At 40.1% G+C, this 11421-nt stretch overlaps 2 protein-coding genes across 3 annotated transcripts; both read right to left on the reverse strand.

Annotated features, from left to right (window-relative positions):
- Positions 1-475: 475 nt before the first annotated feature.
- Positions 476-2029, reverse strand: LOC125488566 (E3 ubiquitin-protein ligase RNF113A-like). The gene is made up of 3 exons (XM_048623784.1): positions 1944-2029; positions 1217-1406; positions 476-672 (listed from the first exon to the last, which is right to left on the reverse strand). The coding sequence occupies exons 1-3, from the start codon at positions 2020-2022 to the stop codon at positions 501-503; spliced, it is 441 nt and encodes a 146-aa protein (XP_048479741.1). The 5' UTR covers positions 2023-2029; the 3' UTR covers positions 476-500.
- Positions 2030-2593: 564 nt separating this feature from the next.
- On the reverse strand, positions 2594-9732 carry LOC105381614 (E3 ubiquitin-protein ligase RNF113A). 2 transcript variants are annotated; one of them, XM_048623503.1, is made up of 8 exons: positions 9471-9732; positions 9010-9161; positions 8387-8545; positions 5791-5918; positions 5199-5260; positions 4472-4661; positions 3441-3504; positions 2594-2720 (listed from the first exon to the last, which is right to left on the reverse strand). In XM_048623503.1, exons 1-8 carry the CDS (start codon positions 9565-9567, stop codon positions 2610-2612), a joined length of 963 nt encoding a protein of 320 aa, XP_048479460.1. In that variant the 5' UTR covers positions 9568-9732; the 3' UTR covers positions 2594-2609. The 2 variants fall into 2 exon arrangements, with proteins under 2 accessions (XP_048479460.1, XP_048479495.1); XM_048623538.1 differs by lacking the exon at positions 2594-2720 and having other exon boundaries at positions 3321-3504.
- Between the last annotated feature and the right edge of the window lie 1689 nt (positions 9733-11421).

Raw genomic sequence — 11421 nt, forward strand, 5'->3', positions numbered from 1 at the left:
ATAAGTACCTAGTTAAATATTTTAGTTTTCTACTTCGCCACTACTTCTAAATCTAGTAGGTAGGTTGTCTGAAAGAGATCGCTTTAAGCGACAAGACCGCCGTTTGTACCGTAATTAAGTTGTAATCTAATTATATTCCGCAAAAGAAAAGAAAACCTAACTTTTTCCTTAATAAAACCACAAGTTTTGTTTATCATATTGTATTCATCAATCATCCTCATCCTCCTCCTCCCCCCCACTACCCCCCTGTCTCTTCAGCTTGCCGGCCAGCTCCGCGGCCGGGTTGAACACGCCGCTGGTCTGCACTTGTACCTACCTATGTAGGTATAAAAAAAAAAAAAATAATAATAATAAATAAATTTATGTCTCTTTTAGTCCGTCCATTCAAAAGTTGTCTGGAAGAGATCGCTATAAGCAATACGACCGCCTCTTGTACCCTATCTATCTAACAAATTCCGCCAAAGAAACGCAAAAACTTCGCTTTTAATCATCTGTATTCATCAATCATCCTCATCATCCTCCTCCCCCCCACTACCCCCCTGTCTCTTCAGCTTGCCGGCCAGCTCGGCGGCCGGGTTGAACACGCCGCTGGTCTGCGCGTTGCAGATGTAGCAGCGGGTCGACTTCTTGTACTGCTGCAACGCGCACTTCTCGCAGAAGTAGTGCTTGCATCTGTGGGAGATATTGTATCATTTAACTACAATACTTCACTACCAACCCGCACTAGGCCAGCGTGGTGGACTACGCCTAAATCCGTCCTTCATTGGAAGGAGACCCGTGCCCCAGCAGTGGGGACGTGATAGGTCGTGCGTGATGATGATGAAGTACAATACCAGTTTGGTTTGTATGATACTTTGAGTGTCTTTTTAATCAAAATATTATTAAGCAAATAAACTTCAACTAAAATAAATGGTTTTATTACGAAATTTATCATTTTTTCCAGTAAATATTTCAGTTTGTGTTATGTTTTCAAATAAGTTCAAATAAAAAGACACAGTATGATTGTTTAGGTACCTTTTGTGACGAGTAAGGGTGCTTACATGGAGAATCGGGTTCCCTGTAACCTACGCTCATGACATTAAAAAAATTGTTAAATGCTCCGTGAGTGAGTGCTTTCACATAATCAGGTTACCGGTACAGGTAGATACAGGGAACCCCATTCTCTATGTAAGCACTCTTAGAATGAATGCAGTATACCTTTCAGTTGGTAGCTCACCTGGTAACAACAGGATCCGTGAAGGCGCCGCGACAGATGTAGCACTTGAACGGCAGGTCGTCATCACTCGACACCTCGTAGTCGGAGTCCCCCGCGCCCCCCGCCCCGTCCCCCGCGCCCCCCGCCGCCTCCCGCTCGAGCTGCCAGCCGTGCTTGTAGTCGGAGCGGTCGTGGAGGAACTTGCACGAGTCTGCGAAAAGCATTGACTTATATATTACTAGCGTAAGGACAGGCCTAACCGCTCAAGAAAATGACATCCTCGCGCTGGCCCTAAAATCTCATATATTTTTCATAATTTGTTTGAATTAGACCAGCGCGCGGGTGACATTTTCTTTAGGCGAAATGTTCTTACGAGCGGAACCTTCCTTTTGAAATCATTGGCGATAAAACAAAGTTCAATAATCATGGAAGTCGGAGTGTAGCAAGCAATCTAAAGCGCATGTGAACCAGAATAACTTATAACGGACTGTAAGTCCATAAAAAAGTTATACATGAATTTCTTAAAAGTCTTGTTTTAGAAAGTACCGACTTGGATTATACTTCCCTTGTTTCGGATTTGTATGTTTTAGATAAGGACAGTTTTTTTACGATTTTGCATTGAACTGCCTACACTTGGCTCCCTATTTCAATGTGAAATTAATATCCATTTTGACTTCTAGAAAATTTCTTATTTTAGAAAATGTAAGTTGGAATTTGTTCACATTGCCCAGCAGCTAGTAAAGCTTACCTCCGAACCCGCAGAATCCTGTCTCCTTGTAGTCTTTACATATATCTGGCTGGTAGTCCCATCTGAAAATAAGAAACATACAAGCATTAAAGCTGGTGGATAAAATGTTTCTTATGATATGAATGACTAATCATCAACATCGCATCATCATCAGCCTATAATCGTTTCATCCAGCGACTACTCTCCACTTGACCAAATATGTGTGTCTAGTTGTTGAAATGAACTAAGAATAAGTACTCTCTCACCTAAGAGTGGCCCTTAGGTTGGCTGGTAGAGTCGATGAGGTAGGTAGCTAACAAGAAGCTCCTAAACCAATAATCAAAACGCAATGAAACTGTACGCCAATGACATTGCACCACTATCTACTCGCTCTTGCAACCAACTTCTGATATGCACACTTATCTGGCATGCAGTCAATTTCAAATAACATTAATGAATAAAGGAACCCCTCACTTAACATTGGCTCTCAGGTTGGCTGGCTGGGACACATGTATGTCTTGTTATAGAATGAACCAGTGCAATAATGAAGTAATATTTCGCCTGACTGTAACCATTCCGTAAAAAACTTTGGTTATCATCCTTAACAACCACCATATTTATTATCTCATGCCTCTTAACTTTTTCCTCAATAAAACCACAAACTTCTCTAACCATCCCCTGTATTCATCAATCATCATCATCATCATCCTCCTCCCCCCCACTACCCCCCTGTCTCTTCAGCTTGCTGGCCAGCTCGGCGGCCGGGTTGAACACGCCGCTGGTCTGCGCGTTGCAGATGTAGCAGCGGGTCGAATTCTTGTTTTGATAGATAAGTTATTTATTTGCTTACACGCACACACGCCTTGTACTAATGTACTCCCTTGCGGGGTAGGCAGAGGTGCATTGCTGCACCCTCTTTTCGCCAGAGTGTTATTTACTTAACACAACACATACACAGGTTACACATCAAGATATACTACTGCAGCGCGCACTGCGATCAGAAATAGTGTTTTCGGAATTCGGCGATAAAAAGTAGCCTATGTGTCAATCCAGGGTGTCAGCTAATTTCATACCAAATTTCATTACAATCGGTTCAGACGTTTTGACGTGAAGAAGTAACAAACATAAACACATACACACATACTCTCGCATTTATAATACTAGCTGTCCCTGCGAGCTTCGCTTGGCCTTAAAAAGTTTCCTGTGGGAATTCGGCGATAAAAAATAGCCTATGTGTTAATCCAGGGTGTCAGCTAACTACATACCAAATTTCATCAAAATCGGTTCAGCCGTATTGACGTGAAGAAGTAACAAACATACACAATCACAAACTTTCACATTTATAATATTAGTAGGATATCTCCAGTTGACTAAGAAAAACACTAAAACTTTGCTAACCATCATCTGTATTCATCAATCATCATCCTCATCATCATCATCATCATCCCTCTGTCTCTTCAGCTTGCTGGCCAGCTCGGCGGCCGGGTTGAACACGCCGCTGGTCTGCGCGTTGCAGATGTAGCAGCGGGTCGACTTCTTGTACTGCTGCAGCGCGCATTTCTCGCAGAAGTAGTGCTTGCATCTGTGGGAGATATTTCACTGCTTCACTTCGCCTTAAAAAGAAACCCGTGGGAATTCCGGGATAAAAAGTAGCCTATGTTCTTTCTCAGGGTCTAGACCATATGTATACCAAATTTCATTCAAATCTGTTCAGTAGTTTTGGCGTGAAAGAGTAACAGACAAACAGACACAGTTACTTTCGCATTTATAATATTAGTTAGGATAGGATTAGGATAGGATTTAAGTACAATACCGGTTTGGTTTGTATGGGCTCTTCGGCTCTTTGAGGTTGAAAATCCCGGTTGAGTTTGTGCTGCCTCGCTTCGCTCGGCTGTCTAGGTTTTATGAAATGCGGGCTTGATGTGTTTGGCCTCGCTCCGCTCAGTTCTTTAGGGTTTATAAAATTCCGGCGAGATTAGTATTGCCTAGCTACGATTAGTTCTCCGAGCTTTAGGGAATGCCTCAGAGGTTCTGTATTTTAGGATCTACACTACCATAGACACAGCGCTGGTTCGGCAAAGTATGGAAAAGTAAGCGGTTATAAGTATCCAGCTTCCCTTCTGTATACGCCTTAAATAACAATTCGAATCGTACTTACATACATCTCAGTTTTAGGTTAATATATAATCTATTTGTCTTTACTTGGCACAAAAGGTAAACAATCTTTGGGTGTCTTTTTTATCAAAATATTATTAAGCAAGTAAACTACAGCCAAAATAAATGGTTTAATTACGAAATTAATAATTTTTGCTTTATATATAAATTTAATAAAAACTGTTATGTTTTTTTATATCTATAAAACCTAGTTTTTAAATAAGTTCAAATAAAAGACACACAAAGATAATGAAATTAATTATGAAAGATTGTTGAAATATATATAATAATATGTATAAATGATGAAAATAAATAAAACAATAAATTATGAAAGATTGTTTACCTTTTGTCCAAAGTAAGAACGAATGCAGTACACCTCTCAGTCGGTAACTCACCTGGTAACAACAGGATCCGTGAAGGCGCCGCGACAGATGTAGCACTTGAACGGCAGGTCGTCGTCGCTCGACACCTCGTAGTCGGAGTCCCCCGCGCCCCCCGCCCCGTCCCCCGCGCCCCCCGCCGCCTCGCGCTCGAGCTGCCAGCCGTGCTTGTAGTCGGAGCGGTCGTGGAGGAACTTGCACGAGTCTGCGAAAAGCATTGACTTATATATTACTAGCGTAAGGACAGGCCTAACCGCTCAAGAAAATGACATCCTCGCGCTGGCCCTAAAATCTCATATATTTTTCATAATTTGTTTGAATTAGACCAGCGCGCGGGTGACATTTTCTTTAGGCGAAATGTTCTTACGAGCGGAACCTTCCTTTTGAAATCATTGGCGATAAAACAAAGTTCAATAATCATGGAAGTCGGAGTGTAGCAAGCAATCTAAAGCGCATGTGAACCAGAATAACTTATAACGGACTGTAAGTCCATAAAAAAGTTATACATGAATTTCTTAAAAGTCTTGTTTTAGAAAGTACCGACTTGGATTATACTTCCCTTGTTTCGGATTTGTATGTTTTAGATAAGGACAGTTTTTTTACGATTTTGCATTGAACTGCCTACACTTGGCTCCCTATTTCAATGTGAAATTAATATCCATTTTGACTTCTAGAAAATTTCTTATTTTAGAAAATGTAAGTTGGAATTTGTTCACATTGCCCAGCAGCTAGTAAAGCTTACCTCCGAACCCGCAGAATCCTGTCTCCTTGTAGTCTTTACATATATCTGGCTGGTAGTCCCATCTGAAAATAAGAAACATACAAGCATTAAAGCTGGTGGATAAAATGTTTCTTATGATATGAATGACTAATCATCAACATCGCATCATCATCAGCCTATAATCGTTTCATCCAGCGACTACTCTCCACTTGACCAAATATGTGTGTCTAGTTGTTGAAATGAACTAAGAATAAGTACTCTCTCACCTAAGAGTGGCCCTTAGGTTGGCTGGTAGAGTCGATGAGGTAGGTAGCTAACAAGAAGCTCCTAAACCAATAATCAAAACGCAATGAAACTGTACGCCAATGACATTGCACCACTATCTACTCGCTCTTGCAACCAACTTCTGATATGCACACTTATCTGGCATGCAGTCAATTTCAAATAACATTAATGAATAAAGGAACCCCTCACTTAACATTGGCTCTCAGGTTGGCTGGCTGGGACACATGTATGTCTTGTTATAGAATGAACCAGTGCAATAATGAAGTAATATTTCGCCTGACTGTAACCATCGGTAGGCAATGAATGAATGAACAAAGTACTTCCTCACCTGACAGTAGCCCTCAAGTTGGCCGGAGCGCGTATAGGTCCCTTCCGCACCAGCCCTGAGGAAGCGTTGCCGGCGGCCGTGTCCCGCTTCTTGTAGTACTGGGCATAGTTGTTCATACCTCTGTATACCTGTGGAGGGGGAATACAGATGGCATATAGGAGGTGTTATACTTAGGCGTTTGAAGAAATGCTAAGTTTGGTAATAAATAAATAGATTTTGTTTGATGGGGACATAAAAGATAAAATATTATTTAAACAACTTCATTAAACCACTAGTCAATAGATATGTACAAAGGTTCCACTCGAGAGAGCCACATACATATAGGAACTTCGCCCCCTCTCAGAATAGAATAGAATAGAAACCCCTAGTCATCTTGTAGGTTGTAGGGCTCCTCATTATTTTTGTAAACAATATTGAATTTTATATGAAATATTTATAACTAATTCTTTTTACTAGAACCTTCCATTTATGTATGGTCTACTGGTACTTTTTTACAATAATGTTTAATGAAATATAATACCCCATTTACATTCAGCCCCTGCCGCTGCCCCTCGCGCTGCCGGCAATAATGGACAACATTTCAAAAAACTAAAGCTGCTATAAATCGAAAACCATTTCGAGATTTAGCTCTAAAGGCCACAAAAAAAATGTTTTTGTATTTTTTGGATGTATCATTTTCGAGAAAATCATGAAATAGTAAAAAAGTGCTGATGACGTCATGCATCAGGTGCGATGCATTTTGATGATCAAAGCCTATAGATTTAAAAACAAAGTAACTGTCACTTTCATTTTTGATTGACGTTGACGTTTTATCGTGAAGTTTTTGTTTATTTGGGTCATTTTCATAAATTCTGTTCTGACACTTTCTGACTATTTGTTTATTTATTATATATAATGGTTAGTACGTATTAAGAGATGACCTCTATATAATATGTCCCAGAGCATGCCACCGCCTACACAGCTGAAAAAATGCTTCTGAAAAATGCTTCTGGTTATTTTTTTACATGATAAGTACTTTTATCATCAATGTCATTTGAAAATGACCCATTTATTGGTTGGCATGTAAACAAAGTTTAAATGTCACTTGTCAGTGTCATTTATGTTTTTTTTCGAGACTAAGGCAATAGACAAAATTAAAAATTGAACCTAATATGTGACGATACTTCCGGTTTTAAAATAATTAACTTTAAAGTTAAAAATAACATGCAAAAATTAATGTATATACAAAATAAAAAAATACGGGTCCTCTAATTTTCTATAAATTTTCCGAATAGCTAATAAAAATATAGGGTAAAGAAAATGAAATGTTGTCCATTCCCTAAATATTGCTGCAACAGGATCGAGAGGAGTGTGTGTTTACTAGGGCATGCAATACCGGAACTATTTTCAATACCGGTATTGAGTTCCGGTATTGCTACTCAATACCGGGATCCCGGTATTAATACCGGTATTAGATTTCCTTGTAATAAATGACATATATTGTGATTAAAGGTCGTATAGGTCAAAATAAAACGAGAAAAAGCAATGAAATTCAGTATTTTGTGATAGATTTTTACGAGAATTGAGTATTAGAGTTAAAATTTTACAATAAATTATTATTTTTACATCCAGTGTCCGTTTACGCATGGACAACAGTAGATATCAAACGGCCGAAAACTGCATCAAAGGGTTGGAAACAAGTGCGCTTTCACAGTACATAGGAATACTATATCTTAATCGCTTTATTTTAGCCTAAAAAAGTCCGATTCCGGTATTACTTCAATACCGGTATTAACTTTCAATACCGGTATTGAAAAAAGCGTGAATTTGGTCCCTGATACCGGTATTACGAAAACCGGTATTGCGGTATTGCATGCCCTAGTGTTTACATACTGCCCTACCACTCACTTCGCTTTCAAGTGTCGGCAATGGCAGACGTCGAAATAATTACATCGGCCGCGGTCTCATTTTATATAGGGAGAAAAAATGTATAGGCAGAAAAATGAAACGACCACTAAGGAGCGACACAACATTATCTGATGCATTAAAATCGGTTCAGTCGTTGCAATTACCTAAACGATCACTATCCGTAGTAGAAACAAAAGACACATGCGTTACTCGAATGTACCCATAGTACGTAAGAAATGAGCTCTTGATAAAAAATGTTAAAACCCCGAAATTTATTAGACAATCAACTTAAGTACAAGTGAACCTCCTCCAGGCGCTCGGCGAGTACTGAGCGTCGGAGCTGAATGTAAACACGCACTGCCGCTCGCGCTGCCGGTCCTTTGACTTCCGCACAAAAAACCGCCATTTAGGGGAGCGCCGGGCAGCGCGAGTGGCAATGGCAGCGGCATGAGAAGTATCGCGTTTACACACTGCCCTGCCCACTTCCCTGCCGCCTTCCCTGCCCACTTCCCTGCTCACTTCGGCTGAATGTAAACGAGGTATAAGACAGGTAAAGACCAGACAAATAAATAAAAAATACGTCAGTTGGCTATACACAATGCTATATTCCATCCCGCCCGCTCTTCAATGTGATAGAACGTGATGGAAGATTGAGATTGAGAGGTGTTGTTTTGCGTGTCTTGCTTCCCATACTATGTATGCTGATTACCTTATCATCAGCCTGTCCCTGCAGATCTTCATTAATCTTCTGAGCTTTCTCAAATATAGCCTGTGCGTCTCGATCCCTCTCCGTGTCTAGTTCATATGTGGCTGTTGCGTTCTCCCTCTGTTGCTGCACTGATAGAGTGAGATGGGAAGAGTCTGGCTTCTGTAAGGGAATAGCTTTCGTGATTATTGTGCAAAAAATGCAGACAATCTGATGGTGAAGTGATTAGAAGACAAGTGGGTGATCTCATGAGGAAAACTAAAGACAGAGTATTTTCTTCTTTTGATCAGTGATAAAAATGGTTGACTGGCAGAAAATGATTTTAGCATTAAGTCCACCCTTTGTACTTTTATTTAAGATATTTGTAAAATAAAGAGTAAATTAATAAATATTGGAGCTAAACTTGTATTTACTTATCAGTCAATATTTACAAAAAATATACACTTTAAACCTAAAAATTCTAAAGTTTATAGTGTTCTACTGGCAGGTTAGATAGAGTTGTTGGTAGGTTGTAAACAAGGATGTTATACAGTTGTGTTATATTTTGTAACAAACAATTATTAGCTTTACATACAAGTTTATCTACTGCAAACGACTACAACACATAGTTTTACAAGTAAACATACCTCAGTATCATCTTCATCACTACTCGGCTTGTCCTCTTTGACGACACTCCTCGCCTTCACCTGTCCCGTGCTCTGTATGTTTGGATTGGCTTTCGGAGGTCTCTTTGTCGGCAGCACTACTGTGTGGTCTTCCGAGTCGGAACTGTTTTTTTCTGGAATGAATTTTTTGTTGTTTTAAAATAACCATTTAAATTGAACATTATGGTTAGGTAAGTGTGCGGGCATTGTTGATTACATTTGATTTTATTCCTTGCAAAATGTTTGGCTGGTCTCTCGAGAATTGGTCTATCCTAACAAAATCATTTGTTTATGACCAATAAGGTATAACCGGCATTATCATAAAGGTCCTATTAAAGCTTGTACAGTTATTTTGTACTACTGTTTACAAACATAACCTCAAAACACTTTGTAAAACTAAAGTCTCTAAATAATTGGTTAGAATGAATTAAATGTGTTCTTACCGTCAGAACTAGATGCTTTCCTCTTTCTTCCTCCTCTGTTCTTTATAACACGTTTCTTGAACGTACTGGGCACTTGAACTTCTTCGTCAGAAGACATAATTAGATATTTTCATATGTTACTGACAATATTTTTTATAAAATTAAGAAGTCGTAGTGAAGTAAATAAAAATTTAAAGCCTATGTAACGTAAAACTGTATTATTTATCGGAAAAAACTATCAATGAGACACTACGGCACCGTAACAACAACACAAAAACACAAAATGACAATACATTTGACATTGACAGTAGTGATAGTGACAGCTGATTGACACTGAAAGTTGAGTACAGACATGGTACAGACGCGATCCGTTCATTTTAGTAAAGTTGTAAAATACCAGAATAATTATTATCTAAGTTACATAAAATAAGAGAAAGGCATTTCGATCCTTTATTAGCACTTTATTAGAACCAGGTTAAGTTTAAAATAAAAATGCACTAAGTAAGTATATAAAAATTGGATTAAGAAAGCTACAAGGCGCATCCAGCCCCCACTCAGTTGGATGCGTCTTGCAGCTTACTTAACTAGTACAAGTTTCTACTGCCTAGTTCAATCATCATCACAACCCATCACGTCACCACTACTGGGACACGGGTCTCCTTTAAATGAAGGAAGAGTTTTAGGCCTAGTCCACCACGACGGCCCAGTGCACATTGGTGGACCCCAACACAAGCTTGCTGCGGTATCGGATAAGTGGTCAACCCGACTCTCAGATATTTTTAAACTGCGTGAAGGGCTCTGACTAAGCTTCACTGCTGCTGCCGAAAAAGCAACCGGGACCCATGGCTTAACGTGACGTCCGAAGCACAGAAGCGCACAGAAAATCTGTCACCAAACTCATTCATCCAATAAAGTGACCTTGCCATGTGTTGCTGAACCGCAATGATCAGTTGCAATCATAAAGATAGATCGACTACGGACGCTTTATCATCAAAACCAAAAAGTGCTGAACAGTGAACACCCTGTAGATAAATTCACGTCATAACATAATCTATCCGATCCGTAATCTTTCGATAATTCTTTCAAATGCCTTCCGTATATAAAGTACTTATTGCATTCTTCGCTTCTTAATCCTTCCGGCCACAATCCTCATAACAGGAAGCCTTCAGCATACCCCCTACAGGCTATCTCTAACCAAATGTACAGTCAACTAAAGAGATAAGTAGGTACCTCTCATCACATCATGCTCCCACCGATGCCGATGGGGTACGGGTCTCCTTCCAATGAAGGAAGGGTCTAGTCCACCACGCTGGCCTAGTGCTGGTTGGTGGACCCCAACACAAGTAAGCTTGTGCTGAGAGAGTTGACGGGTAAGTGGTCAACCCGACTGTCAGATGTTTTCAAGCTGCCCGAAGGCCTCTGACTTGGCTTAACGCCGTCCGAAGCATGGAAACGTCCAGAGAACACCACTTGAAATCGATCACCCATTGGGTGTTGCTAAACTTCAATGATCAGTTACGGTTACTGAAGCTAGCTCGACAACGGACACTTCTCGTGATCATGATGAAATCTGCACGATCTTATCAATAACGACAATAACCCTTAAGAGGCAGCATAGATAGATGAGTTGAAGAAAATTCAATATCGATGTCAGACCGGCTTTCCTAATGCAGAATCTATGTGGAGTTCCAAGTAAACTCATGCAGCTTAGCCGGTACAGAATGGGTTTGTTCGTGATACATAGAGGGACATAAGCCTTACTAACGTTAAAGAAAACCCGATATTCAACAGCAAAAGTATAGCATAACTTTTGAACGGTTAAGCATTTTTGATAAAATACGGCCGGGTCAGGGAACCATTACCTAGTTATGACCCAAAATCCCCCGATCAAGCAAACGCAGCGTGGGACGCCCTCCTGCCCGCTGGACTGACGACCTTAGGCGGGTGGCGGGTAGTGGGTGGATGAGGAAGG

Source organism: Plutella xylostella, chromosome 2 (genome assembly GCF_932276165.1).
Source record: "Plutella xylostella chromosome 2, ilPluXylo3.1, whole genome shotgun sequence".
In the NCBI taxonomy this organism is placed as follows: Eukaryota; Metazoa; Arthropoda; class Insecta; order Lepidoptera; family Plutellidae; genus Plutella; species Plutella xylostella.

What these genes read in the sequence shown, in the direction of transcription:
- LOC125488566 (XM_048623784.1), bottom strand. Translation starts at nt 2,022, where the DNA reads ATGTTTCTTATTTTCAGATGGGACTACCAGCCAGATATATGTAAAGAC. An exon ending in AGGATTCTGCGGGTTCGGAG is followed by an intron (nt 1,407 to 1,943) that starts GTAAGCTTTACT and finishes TGCTTTTCGCAG; the next exon opens with ACTCGTGCAAGTTCCTCCAC. An exon ending in ACGGATCCTGTTGTTACCAG is followed by an intron (nt 673 to 1,216) that starts GTGAGCTACCAA and finishes TATCTCCCACAG; the next exon opens with ATGCAAGCACTACTTCTGCG.
- LOC105381614 (XM_048623503.1), bottom strand. Translation starts at nt 9,567, where the DNA reads ATGTCTTCTGACGAAGAAGTTCAAGTGCCCAGTACGTTCAAGAAACGT. An exon ending in AACTTGAGGGCTACTGTCAG is followed by an intron (nt 5,261 to 5,790) that starts GTGAGGAAGTAC and finishes TCTTATTTTCAG; the next exon opens with ATGGGACTACCAGCCAGATA. An exon ending in ACGGATCCTGTTGTTACCAG is followed by an intron (nt 3,505 to 4,471) that starts GTGAGTTACCGA and finishes TATCTCCCACAG; the next exon opens with ATGCAAGCACTACTTCTGCG.